The 12,655-nt window shown below is 38.1% G+C and overlaps 1 protein-coding gene across 1 annotated transcript; it reads right to left on the bottom strand.

Moving 5' to 3' along the window:
- Positions 1 to 3,532: 3,532 nt before the first annotated feature.
- LOC140008730 (uncharacterized) lies at positions 3,533 to 5,157 on the bottom strand. Its single transcript, XM_072053590.1, has one exon. The coding sequence runs from the start codon at positions 5,155 to 5,157 to the stop codon at positions 3,550 to 3,552; it is 1,608 nt and encodes a 535-aa protein (XP_071909691.1). The 3' UTR covers positions 3,533 to 3,549.
- Positions 5,158 to 12,655: the final 7,498 nt, after the last annotated feature.

Below are 12,655 nucleotides of genomic sequence, written 5' to 3' on the forward strand. Positions count from 1 at the left end.
GAGGCATGCAACCCAACATGTAAAGTCACATAGGGCATGTAGAGTCAAATAAAGTAAGAAACAAGGGATAAGGGATTAGGGTGTACCTCCCTTGAGTTGGAGCCCTAATGGAGTGAAATTACTTATTTACCCTCCAAAATAAAAGAAAAGATCAAGACATCACTTTAATTAAGAAATAATCACATGAAATGGGAATAAGTGTGAAATTGAATCAATCAAGAGCACTTAAAAGGAGGCAAACAACCCATGTTTAAGAAATTAAAACAAGTAAAGACTGGCTTGTAAAAGTCAAAGAAGTTCGAGGGGTCAATTTATTGAATATTAAGGGTCTAAAAGGAATGAAATTAAAATTAATGGCTTAAGATAACAACTACCAATCAAATGACAAAACTCACAAAAATAAATGGAAAACCATTTGCCATGATTGAACAACAAAAATGCCAAAATTCCAAAAATCAAATTAACTATAAATCCAGAAAAAAAGTTGTTAGACCCTTCAAATTCATCCTACAACTCGTTAAGAATCTACCCAAAAATTATGTTAAAGCATACAAAAAGCCACTAAGATTCTAAAGTGACAAAATTGATTAATCTTTTCAATCTTATGGGCCATAGTAGTATTAGGGAGACTTGAGGGGATGATTTGCAATTTTGGAAACTCTTTTCATGCAAAACATGCAAACTAACGTGAGAAAACATTCTGCAACAAAACAAACAAACTGCTGCACCTTTGTTCCACTTTCAAACACTAAATTCAGATTTGATCTCATACTTTAACCCAAAGCTTTCTTGATCCAACATCAAATTTTAAACTAAACAACACAAAACATGAACTTGACATCCGAACAAGCAAAATCATAGAAGGAAATCATGCAAACATTGAAAAACTTCATGTAAAAAGGCACGAAGAAGCTTTCTACAACAAGAAATTTGCTGCGGCTATGTTTCCAAACGGATACTTCAGATCTGAACACCAACTTTGATCAAAACCTTTTCAACCAAACCTCCAAACCTTGAACTAAGCATTACGACACATAACTTTGGCGTCCAAACAAGCAAAAACTTAGAAAGAAATCATGTAAATTCTTGAAAACTTTCATGTAAAAAAGGTTTTAAGCTTCAGCAAGCAATGCTTTTGAGCTTCAGTACTTCGCATGGCAGATTCACACAATCATCTCAAACCACAAACCCAACCTCAAGTTCTTATCAAGCTTATCATGCATACAAGGGGATGGAAAAGAGGACAGCGTGCCCTTAGTTCAAAGCTAAAAACCTTTCTAAATGCAAGCCTTAATAACAGATATTGTTCAAGTCATCTCAAATAAAACAACAAGCCAAAGGAAACATGTTATCCGGGCCGCCATTTCTGCAAACCAAAAGACACACATGCTGTCCACACATACTGCTGCAACAAGCTGAGAGCTCCATGCTCGTTGCAGCAGCTATTGTGCTCTTAGACTTCAGCCAAACATACTCTAAGCCCAAGCCATGGCATCAGCAAGTGTTGTTTTCAACTTTTAACATAAAAACCTAGGATTCAAACACCCAAAAAGAGTCGAAACACAGGAGTATTCCAATCTGGAAATTTTCTTTCGCAACTTGTTTCGTTTAACTGAATAAACCAACTAAACAACAAACTAATCACAGGTTTCACTCAAAACCAAAAGTTCAGCGAAATGACAAGCTAGCCATACTTTCTACCAGTCCAAAAGAAACAGAGCATGAACAACAATATTTTTTCACACAAAATTACAGATACAAATCACACAAAGTTGGAAACTTTCTTCATCTACAGGCAATGAGGGGCGTAAGCTAGTATGGGATAGGCTCAGAAACCATCACCTGAATTGCTGGGGCCAAAGCAAGAGTTTCTGCTGCTTTTTCGTTCGGTGCAGTGGAGGCAGAGCAGCTCCTTTGTGGCCAGATTTGACGATCTTCCTGTTGTTATTTGCGACCAATTTCTGAACAAGAAATCCTCCCCTTACTCCCCACTTGGTGCAGAAACAAAAATCTGCTCAAATTAAGCAACCAGGAAGGAGATAATCAAGCCTCAAGGTGTGCCGAAAATCAGCCCACCTGATGAAATTTCTGCAGCAAACCATTTTCCTTTTTTCCTTCTTCCTTTCTCCTCCTTTCCCGTGTTCGTTCTTCCCCCAAAAACCTGACGGCTGAAACCCTTTCTTCCTACTTGCCCCAAAGCCCGTAACTTTCCTATATTTCCTGGTTCTTTCTTTCCGTTGCTGTTTTTCCTTCTTCCTTTCTTTCCCTTTCCCTCTTCCTCTTGCAACCCCAGATCCTCTCTTGTGTCTTCCTCGCCTTTTTCAGTGCCCTCCAAGCTCGAAGCTTTCTTCTTCCTCCGCCGAAGCTATTTCCTTCTTAGTTCAATCTCTCAACCGCCACACCAGCTCTCCCCATCCCTCTTGTTTTTTTCAAACCCTAGTTTTCCTTTTTCTAGCTGCCGTAGCCTCTATTTTTTTCTTCCAGACTCACTATCATCCCTCTTTTCTTCCTTCAGCCGCCACCTTTTTGGTGTCTTACCCGCAGCTTTCTCTTCCTCAAGCTCCCTCTCTTCCTTAGTTCCTTTTCCGTTTTCTTTTTTTTTTGCTCTGTCCCACACTTCCCTTAGCTTTCTTTCTCAGCCCGTTCACTCTATTCTCTCCCCTCACGCACTCCTTCCCTCCAACCGTCAACTCTATCTGTTTTCTATTCTCTCTCACCGCCACCCTGATTCTCTTTTCACTCCTGTTATGATATTGAACCAATTAGCAGCAATGGTGACAGATTAGTTGCAGCAGAAGTGAATTAACTCCTGACGAATTTGAATGGAACAGGAAATGGAGATAATTATTGGAGCTTCAACTTCTCATTAACAATAGGTAGGTCAAATACAGAAACAGAATCAACGGATTTAGGATTGAAGAGGAAAGATTGAAGGAAATAAGAAAAAAGAGGAGGGAGTTGGCAGAGCCAATTCCTCTTTACAATCAATGGGAAAAATATGACGAAAAACTTAGCTACCTCTAGGATTCTTTCAGCCTTTATGGCCATTTCCAGACTAACTAACTTCTAAACGAGCCAATAAGGTACGGCCACGTGGAATTCTAGAATCATCAGCTCCACTTGCTCATAACAGAAGCATAATTCTGTTGTGCCAGGTAGAAGGCGTGGTTTTTCAAGTCACGCCTTCTCCTTCCTTAAGTTGGTCGGTCGCGCCTTCAATGCAATTTGGAACACGCCTTCTTCCTTCTTCAAGTTAGAGCACGCCTTCCTTGTAATCTGGAACACGCCTCCTGTTTATTCTTCATACTCCATGACAGAGCCTCCCCGTTAAACAATCCTTGTCGTCAAGGATGTCGAACAAAGTTCCAAGCTTCCAAACAAAGTCTTCGGATTGATATTTGGCAATTTGCAACAAGCAAGTAGTATAAGAAAATGGCAAAGCTTGCTGATTCTTCTGAGTTTGATAAGTTTGGTGGTCAGCCAGGCCTTGTGGCTCCAAAATGCCAATCCCAGGAGCATCCTCCTTCAAAAGGCTAATATGTAGCATCACTAAGCGACTGCATCTTCTTGACTAGTTCCCTCATTTCCCATCTCAGGCAATGTTTCAAGGTCAGTGCGAGCCTCTTTCTCTTCTTGGGGAATTGTAGAACTTGATGAGTCAACCATGCTATTCTGCTCAGCTTCAGCATTCTCATTTGAGTTTGAAGATGCCTCCTCTTTAGTAGCACTCGAGGAACCAGAAGAATCTACTGATCTATTTTCACTGGAATCAATATTGTCATTGTCATTTGAAGGGTTAATCTTTTCTTCCGGTCCTGTTTCAGAATGAGCATCAGACTTCTGGATCTCAACCTTTTCATTAACCTGATTGGCTGATGAATTTTTTGAACTTTTCTCTGTACCCCCAACAGTATCGCTACCAGCATTTTGTCTATTGCCCACATCATTTGAACCTTCTCCATATGCTGAGCCCTCCTTCATATTTGAACTTGTATCAGATTTGTCATTGTTTGTTGCAGCATCCTTGTTCTCGGTTTGCTCCTCTTGAGTAGACTGCGCACCATCTCCCCCAGGAAGGATATCACCAACAGCATTTCTCTGGTTTTGATCAGCATCAGCCTTAGAATTGTCGCTAATGCTCTGTTGTTGATTAGCTTCCTTTGTTCCTTCTGTGGGATTGGAGTTATCCCATGATCCTTGCTGTGTGGTTTCATTGGCATTGCCTTGCTTTTCATTAGCTTCATGTGTTCCTTCTGTAGGATTGGAAGATTCCCCTGATTCCTGCTGTGTGGTCTCATTGCCGTTGCCTTGTTCTTGATTAGCTTCCCTCCTTCCTTCTGCAGGATTGGAATCGTGACCTGATCCCTGCCATGTGTTTTCACTGTCATTGCCTTCATCAGTTGCAACAGTTGATGGACTATTCTGTTCATTTGACTCACCTTCTTTTGCATTTGAACCTGATTCATTATTGTGTACCTTATTTGCCTCTGTCGCACATTCAATGTTGCCTTCAGACTTGTCTTCCCCATTTACGTTTTCCTTATTTACTTTCTCAGTGTCTTTCATACTTTGAGAATCCTGAACCTCTTCACTCTGGGCATTCCCACCATTGGTGTTTTCCCGTGCAGCAGCTTCGTTTGTCTGCTCATTTGCTTGATGAACCTTCTTATCTGGTGATTCCTCAGATTTACCTTCTTTTTGTTCCTTCACTTCATGGTCTTCCTGCTTCTCTCTACCTTGATCTTCATTGCCTAATTGTTTCTTCTCTTCCTTTTCTGTTGCCTTGCTCTCATTGTTAACTTGCTCCTTCACTTCCTGCTCTTCACCTCCATCCAGGTCATTCTTATTTTCCCTGGTCTCTTCATTTTCCCCATTCTCTTCTTTTGCATCCTTTTCCTCATTACCTTTCTGCTCAGCTCCATTTTCTTGTGTGTCTTCATTAGCATTCTCATTGTTCTTCTCCTTCGTTTCATTCTCTTTTTCTGCGCCACCATTTTCTTTATTTTCTCCAGTCTCCTCACCACTTTGCTCTTCATCATGCTTTCCCCGGTCGTCTTCTCTAGTTTCCTCCTCCTCACCATTATTTTTATTTCCATCATTCTCTTTCTCTTGATTTTGCATCTCATTTCCCCCTTCACCCTCTGCATCTTTATTCATTGCTATTTTAGTACTGCCCCCCAGGATCAAATATCAAGTCATCAAGTGGTCTATTTGGTTGTGAAGGAACAATATTGACAGCACCATCCTTGCAGCTGACCGAAGACCAATTTCTGGGACAATGGAGCGGTGAAGCAGAGTTAAATATTTCCTTGTCTATAGAGCCTTGTTGCCAAGCTAGCTCCCCTATAAGCAATTCATAGCTAAGCCCTTGAGAGATAACACAATCGTTGTGAGCCAATCTATCAAACATTTGGTTTATAGCTTTTTCTTCTTGATAGTCCCTTGCTGATGTTTTATGTTGGTTCTCCTCTAAAAAATCCATTGGAGTCCTTTGGCACAATTCATCAAACATGTGGCTGACTACACTTTCATCCTTCAAGTTAGTGATTATATCATTGTGTTCAGCCTCTATAACCTCATTTTCTCTCATAAGCTGCTCTCCTTTTGGTAAATCAAGAGCAGAATCATGCTTCTCCATCACGGCTTCCTCGATTTTTGCTCGGACATATGCTTCATACATGATCTTGGGTGGATTCCTAAATCCCTTTAGCTTCATCCGGATATTCCAATGAAGCCCAAAGTTAAAACCATCAATAAAGTATTCTTCACTGAGTTCTGGTTTCAAAGCCAACATCTCGTTTCTCCACTCTTCAAATTCCTCATAGTACTCTGCTACGTTAGTTGTTTGTTTAGGCTTCTTATGCTCCACCAGGAAGTAATTCAGCATTTTAGAGATTTCTTCAAGGGTCTCCATATATATATATATTTTGGTTGGTCGGAAAAGAGATGAAGATGGATAGGGAAGAAAGTGAATCAGAAGTGAAGGAAAAAATTAGGAGGAAAGATTTTTAATCAAGCAGCCAAACCCAGACTGATCGTAGCTGCTCTGATACCACTGTTATGATATTGAACCAATTAGCAGCAATGGTGACAGATTAGTTGCAGCAGAAGTGAATTAACTCCTGACGAATTTGAATGGAACAGGAAATGGAGATGATTATTGGAGCTTCAACTTCTCATTAACAATAGGTAGGTCAAATACAGAAACAGAATCAACGGATTTAGGATTGAAGAGGAAAGATTGAAGGATGTGAGAACCCGTAAAACCCTAATATTTTCCCTAGGGTTTATTTCCCCTTACTTGCATGTTTTCTGCATTTTCTGGCTTAGAAATATTTTCTTAGTGGATTTTATGAGCAATTATAGTTTTAAGATGATTTTTCTAGTATTGGAGAATTTTTAGAAAATTAAGAGTAAATAGTGGACGTGGGACCCACTAGTGCGAAAAGTTCGGAAAAAATTCGGCCAATAAGGTTAAGTTTCGGATACTGTGTAAAATTTATCGGGTGTTAAGTGATAAGTAGAGTGTGTGAAATGATTGATGTGAGAGAGAAAAGAAAGATAGGAAGGCATTTAATGAGATGCCACATGTCACTTTCTCATTGGTTATGACTTAAGAAACACTATTCACCTTTTGACAAATTTTTGACTTTTGACCCAATTAGTAAATATCTTCAAAAATTCATTAAAATTCCCTCATTTTCTCTCCACCATAGCCGGCCCTCTCAAGCTCCAAGGAAGACAAAACTCTTCAACATTCAAGCTTCTAACAAGTCCAAATCCACCAAATCAAGTGTTTAACTTAGTTTTTGCTCCATAAAATCTTACCTTTTAGTGATAGTGAGTGCTTTAGTGAAGCTTGTTTGAAGGTTTAAGGTGTCCAACATCCTCCTCTCTCTTGTTTCTTGGTAAGTGATGCTACAACCTCTCCCCTATACCTAATGATGGTTATATTATGCTTAATGGTGGAATGAGTGAAGGAATATATGATTTGTTTCTTGATTTGGCTTGTTTTGGAGAAGTTTTTATTTTATTGAGAATTTTTCTGGTTTAATATGAATGGGATGTTGTGGCCTTTTATGATGAATTGTAATGGTTGATAATGACTCTATGAGGTGTATTGGATAGGAAAATGCAATCAATTTTGGATTTGGTGTGAAAATTGAAAAGTTAGGGTTCATAGAATCCCATTTCTGACCGGTTTTAGATCACTGAGTTGGAGGCCGAATTGGACTTTTTTCAAAACATGAAAGTTGTAGGTATTGATGTGTTTAAGGTGCCTGTAAAATTTCAGGTCATTTGGATGAGTGTGGAGTGAGTTATGCCGTTTCTACTGTAGCTGTTCTGCATGGAGCAGAATGTGAAAACTGCGATAGTAATTGGCCTTTTTGACTGGAGTTGGTTTGGATTTTGAAGTTGGTGTCTTCTGATGAAATGTAGCTGAATGTCTTAGCTAACATATGCCTTTGGAATTTCGGCAATTGGACTTGTATGGACTGAGATATACTGATTACAGTTTTCTGCGTTTTGCAAACCTGTTTTGGGGATTCTGGTATAGTATTTCCTATATTTGACCTAGTTGTGTTAGGAACTGGATTGAATGACCTTCTACAATGTTGTAACCCTGTTTCTTGGCTTCGAAACGGTGGGTCTTACACCCCCATCCGATAACCGTAGTGAAATTGACGCCATTACCGCATAATAAGTGTAAAACAGTTTTTCCTAATCGGGGCCAAGACTATTGCTAATTTTAATTTCTGGTTTGCTATCGTGTTCATTTATGCGTATGAAACCCTATTGGGGTTGTGTTTAGCATTGTTTGGTGACTCGTTCTCGAGTCTCATTGTATGTGTTACATGTTTTAGGGCGTGACGGTAGCTCACGACGTCCTGGTGACCACGGTGTATGAAACACCACTTTCTCACTTGGTGAGTATACTACTCACTAAATGGTTACTATGTGGCTTTGCTAAATGCTTATGTGATGCCTTGAAGGCTTACTTGCATATTGGAATTGATTAAGGTGAGGGTGTACTTGACCGCCCTCACCTCTTTTGATATTGTCATTGATTGGCTACCGTTTTATTGCATTATTGAACTTGATATATTGGTTGGTGAATTCCATTTCATGGAAACTGAATTGATGTCGTTTGGACGATGTCCAACGGCCTTACTGCATTACTGAGCTCAACCCCGTTTGGTAGTCAATCGAATCGAGCCGGCGAGGGCTTGGTCGTGAAGATTGAATTGCCACGGGGACTGTACTGGGGAACCTTGTGGTAATGAGACCCTTGGTTCCGGTAAACTCGAGTATTACCAAAACTACTGAAATGAAGTGCGGGCCCGGTTGGGGTATGTTAGGTGGAAGGATTGGAAGTAAAGGGTGGTCTACGGTTTGGTACTTTTAACATTGACGGAGAGTCAATGAGGTTGGATCAAGATTTCAAGCGTGGAAATGGGCTCTTGAGAGCCGACCGTATCCTTTTACCGTTTTGCTTCATTACTTATTTGTGCACTTGAAATGAAAGTTCCTTTTTATATGACTGTGATTGCTTATCGGGTGGTATACCACTGGGTTTTAGCTCATACCGTGCCATTTGTTTTCCTTACAGGAAAATGAAAACTTTTGGAAAGGATTTTGATAGTTGGATGACAAGTTGAGCTCTTGTACATGTAATTTTGTTTAGCTCCTTGAGGGTGGTAACCCTAAGTGTATAGCTTTCTTTAATGAAGGGCTTGTGTTGGGCTAATTGTATTGGTATGAACTAATGGGATAGCTTGTACGCCGTTTGGCTTGTAAATGTTGATTTCCAATGTATTTATATGCTTGGCTGTGATTCGGATAATTTTCGGATCGAGACGACTTCAAACGAAAACGGAAAAAAAAATTTTGCCGCAGATGAACAGTGCCAAATCCGGCCAGGAATCCGGCCAGAAACTGGCCGGATTGAAGGCCGGATTGCCTGTGAAAATTTGGAAATCCAACTGGCCGGTATCCGGCCGGAATCTTGGCCGGATTGCCGGCCGGATTGCGAGGGAAAATTGAATTTCTTGGTTTTGCTCTCGGCCTTGTATCTGGCCGAGAATCCGGTCGGATTCTGACGTGTCTTCTACTGTTCACTTCGGCTTCAATTTTCGGTTTTTTTTTTATTTTGTGTTTTTGACTTATTTGCGCGCATCGTTATGTTCCGGAACGTAATAGACCGACGTAAACTGTACCGTTAGTCCTGGCGAGAGTTGGGCAGGCAGTCCGCTAACCCCTTTGGTTCGCCTTAGGGGAAGGTGGGGCTGTCACAAAGGAAATAAGAAAAAAGAGGAGGGAGTTGGCAGAGCCAATTCCTCTTTACAATCAATGGGAAAAATATGACGAAAAACTTAGCTACCTCTAGGATTCTTTCAGCCTTTATGGCCATTTCCAGACTAACTAACTTCTAAACGAGCCAATAAGGTACGGCCACGTGGAATTCTAGAATCATCAGCTCCACTTGCTCATAACAGAAGCATAATTCTGTTGTGCCAGGTAGAAGGCGTGGTTTTTCAAGTCACGCATTCTCCTTCCTTAAGTTGGTCGGTCGCGCCTTCAATGCAATCTGGAACACGCCTTCTTCCTTCTTCAAGCTAGAGCACGCCTTCCTTGTAATCTAGAACACGCCTCCTGTTTATTCTTCATACTCCATGACAACTCCCCCCTTCCTTGTCCACAAAACTCTCTCCTTTTCAACCCTAGCCGTCACTCCAGTCCTCTCTCCAATCTCTTAGCCGTCATTAGATGCCCCCTTCTTGCCGTCACTCATCTCCTTTTTATATCTCTAAAGACACCTAAACCTACATCTAATGGTGCTGGTTTTTCTGCATTTCTGGTGATTATCTGAAGCCTTTGGATGATGGATTTGGAATAAGAATTAGAGGATGATCTGTCTGTCATACTGAGGGGCTCTAACGGAAAAGAAAAATGCGAGCGAAGGGGTGTAAATGGAATCCATATTGACGCTGCAAATTTTCCTGTACTCGTGTGCATGTTTGTGCTTGAAATGTGATATGGAAAAAATGGGTTAGGATCCTGTGCAGCTCCGGGCGCATGAGCTTTGTTTTCTCTCTCTCTCTTTTTTTTTTAGTTAAATAAACAATAAACTTGCATAAAATAAAATCTAACAGAGATAAGGCATATTTTTGTGACCATTTTTCGGCAACTCTTAACACTAAAAAAACTTAAAATATAATTAAACGAATAAATGATCAAAAATGAATATAAAAATAAAAATAAATAATAACAATCTAAAATGCTAAAAGGTGCTTTAAAACAAAAATTATGAGATTAATAAATAAAATAGATAATAGTTATTACTAAAAATAAAAATAAAATAAATAAGTTAAAAATTTGGTGCCTACAGGAAGATTTAAGGTGAGTTTGATATATGCTTCTATGTGGAAATATTAGTCATTTTATGGTGATTTTGGCAAGGTTTTTGTTTAAGATACTTTGTTAAATCTTAATTTTCACATGTATGTTGAATTTGAGCCAATGGAGTGAATTTTGTTAAAAAAAGTTTTATTTTCTCAAGTTGTTAGAAAATCTGAAATTTTCGTAGGAGGCTCTGCGTAGCTTTGGAAAATTGGCTATAATTTCGTATAGAAAAGTCAGAATTGAGTTCTGTTTATTGCGTTAGGAACTAGATTCATAGGGTTTCCTACGGTATAAAATTTAGAGTTTGATTCTATTTTTATAAATACCAGAAAATTGGCAAAGTTGACTGAAAATTCAGCCCTGCACAAGTAAAAATAGGAATGTTATAGTAGCTTACAGCTAAATTTGGACCAACTTATGAACTGAATCTCTTTGAGATGTCTTCTAAAGATTATTAGTGTTTTAAGTCTAGTTTTTAACAGGCTAGGTTGTATACATTTTTGATAGTTATAACTCAAGTTATGATTTTTCTAAAGGAATGGTGTAAGTTAGGATTTTTTTGTGCATTTTGGTAGTGTGATCACTTGGTGAGGTGTGTGTACTAAATTTGGTGGATAAGAGTGGGTATTAAGTAAGAGGAAATATGTGACTAGAAGTACTAAAAATTAGTTAGTGAATCATAAGTTAAAACAAAAGTACAAGAGATATAAGAAAGTAGGCTTGAACCGATGTGTGCCATTTGTTACCTGTTGATTACCCCACTTGATCAATACTTTCTTACCCTAATCATCTTGTTTTTATTTCATTTAATCCTTCCTTAATCTAACCCTAAAGCTGGACAAAATTGTTGACTAAGAAAAGGAAAGAAAAGAAAAAAAAAAGGAAAAGAAACTTGGTTGCCAAGTGTTGGCAATCCAAGACAAGTTTGACCAAAGTAACTTTTTTTCTTTTTATCTTTCTTTTGGCCAATTTTCCTCTATTTCTTCTTGTCATGGCCGAACCACTAGGAGAGAAAAGAGAGGAGAAAAACTTCCATTTCCATCTTGATTCTTGTCTTCTTTAAGTTAGGGGGTGCTTATTTCACAGATTGGAATAAAAAATGGAAATGGAATCATAGACTCTGGTTTTGGAATTAAACTTTTCATTCCAATATCTAACTTGGTTCACACATTAGAATTAGCATCATTTCAATTCCTGATACTTGGTTTGATGAGTGTTCGGAATTAAATACAATTAAATTTCAAATTTACCCCTGATATAACAATTCTTGAGTAAATTCCCAAAAAGAGAGAGTTTTCAAACTAACTTCACAAAGGATTTTTAAAAATTCAAAAAGTGTTACAATAATTTCTTACAAAAAAAACTAGTAGGTTATCTATTTAACATAAATTAAATATTTTTTAAAAAAGAAATATCCCATAAAGTACCAACTCTTTATGGCTTTTCTCTATTACATGAACCAAGTACCAGGTTTTTATGGGTATTTTATTCTGAATCATTTAATTTATGTTAAATACATAAATATTTGCAAATAAAATTCAAAAACCGTCACACAAATATTTTTATGAAATGAAAACTAGCATATTTTGTATTTAATATAAATGAAGTATTTGAAAGTAAAAAAAATTGTCCATAACATACCAGTTCTTTACGAGTTTCTTCCATTATATGAATAAAGTACTAGCTATTTATGAGCATTTTACTTTGAATCATTTAATTTATATTAAATACATAAATGTTTATAAGTGAAATTCAAAAAGTGTTACACTAATATTTTTACGAAAGGCAAACTAGTAGGTTTTGTATTTAACATAAATTAAATACGTGAAAGTAAAAAAAAAGAAATTACCCATTTTTTACTAGCTCTTTACGGGTTTCTTCTATTATATGAATAAAGTACTAGCTATTTATAGGAATTTTACCCTGAATCATATAATTTATGTTAAATACATAAATGTTTGTAAGTAAAATTTAAAAAATGATATACTAATATTTTTACAAAAGGAAAACTAGCACCGTTTTGTATTTAACATAAATTAAATACGTGAAAGTAAAAAAAAAAAAGAAATTGTCCATAACATATCAGCTCTTTATGGGTTTCCTCTATTACACGAACAAAGTAATAGCTATTTCCTTGGATGCGTTTTTCACCTTTTGGGAAGAGACTCAAAAATCGCCTAGGAATACTTCCATAACTCGCGGGTATCGGGCCTTCGAAGTAGCTTCCCCCAAGGTTGAGGTACTCAAGATA

Source organism: Coffea arabica, chromosome 6c (assembly GCF_036785885.1).
Source record: "Coffea arabica cultivar ET-39 chromosome 6c, Coffea Arabica ET-39 HiFi, whole genome shotgun sequence".
NCBI classification, from domain to species: Eukaryota; Viridiplantae; Streptophyta; class Magnoliopsida; order Gentianales; family Rubiaceae; genus Coffea; species Coffea arabica.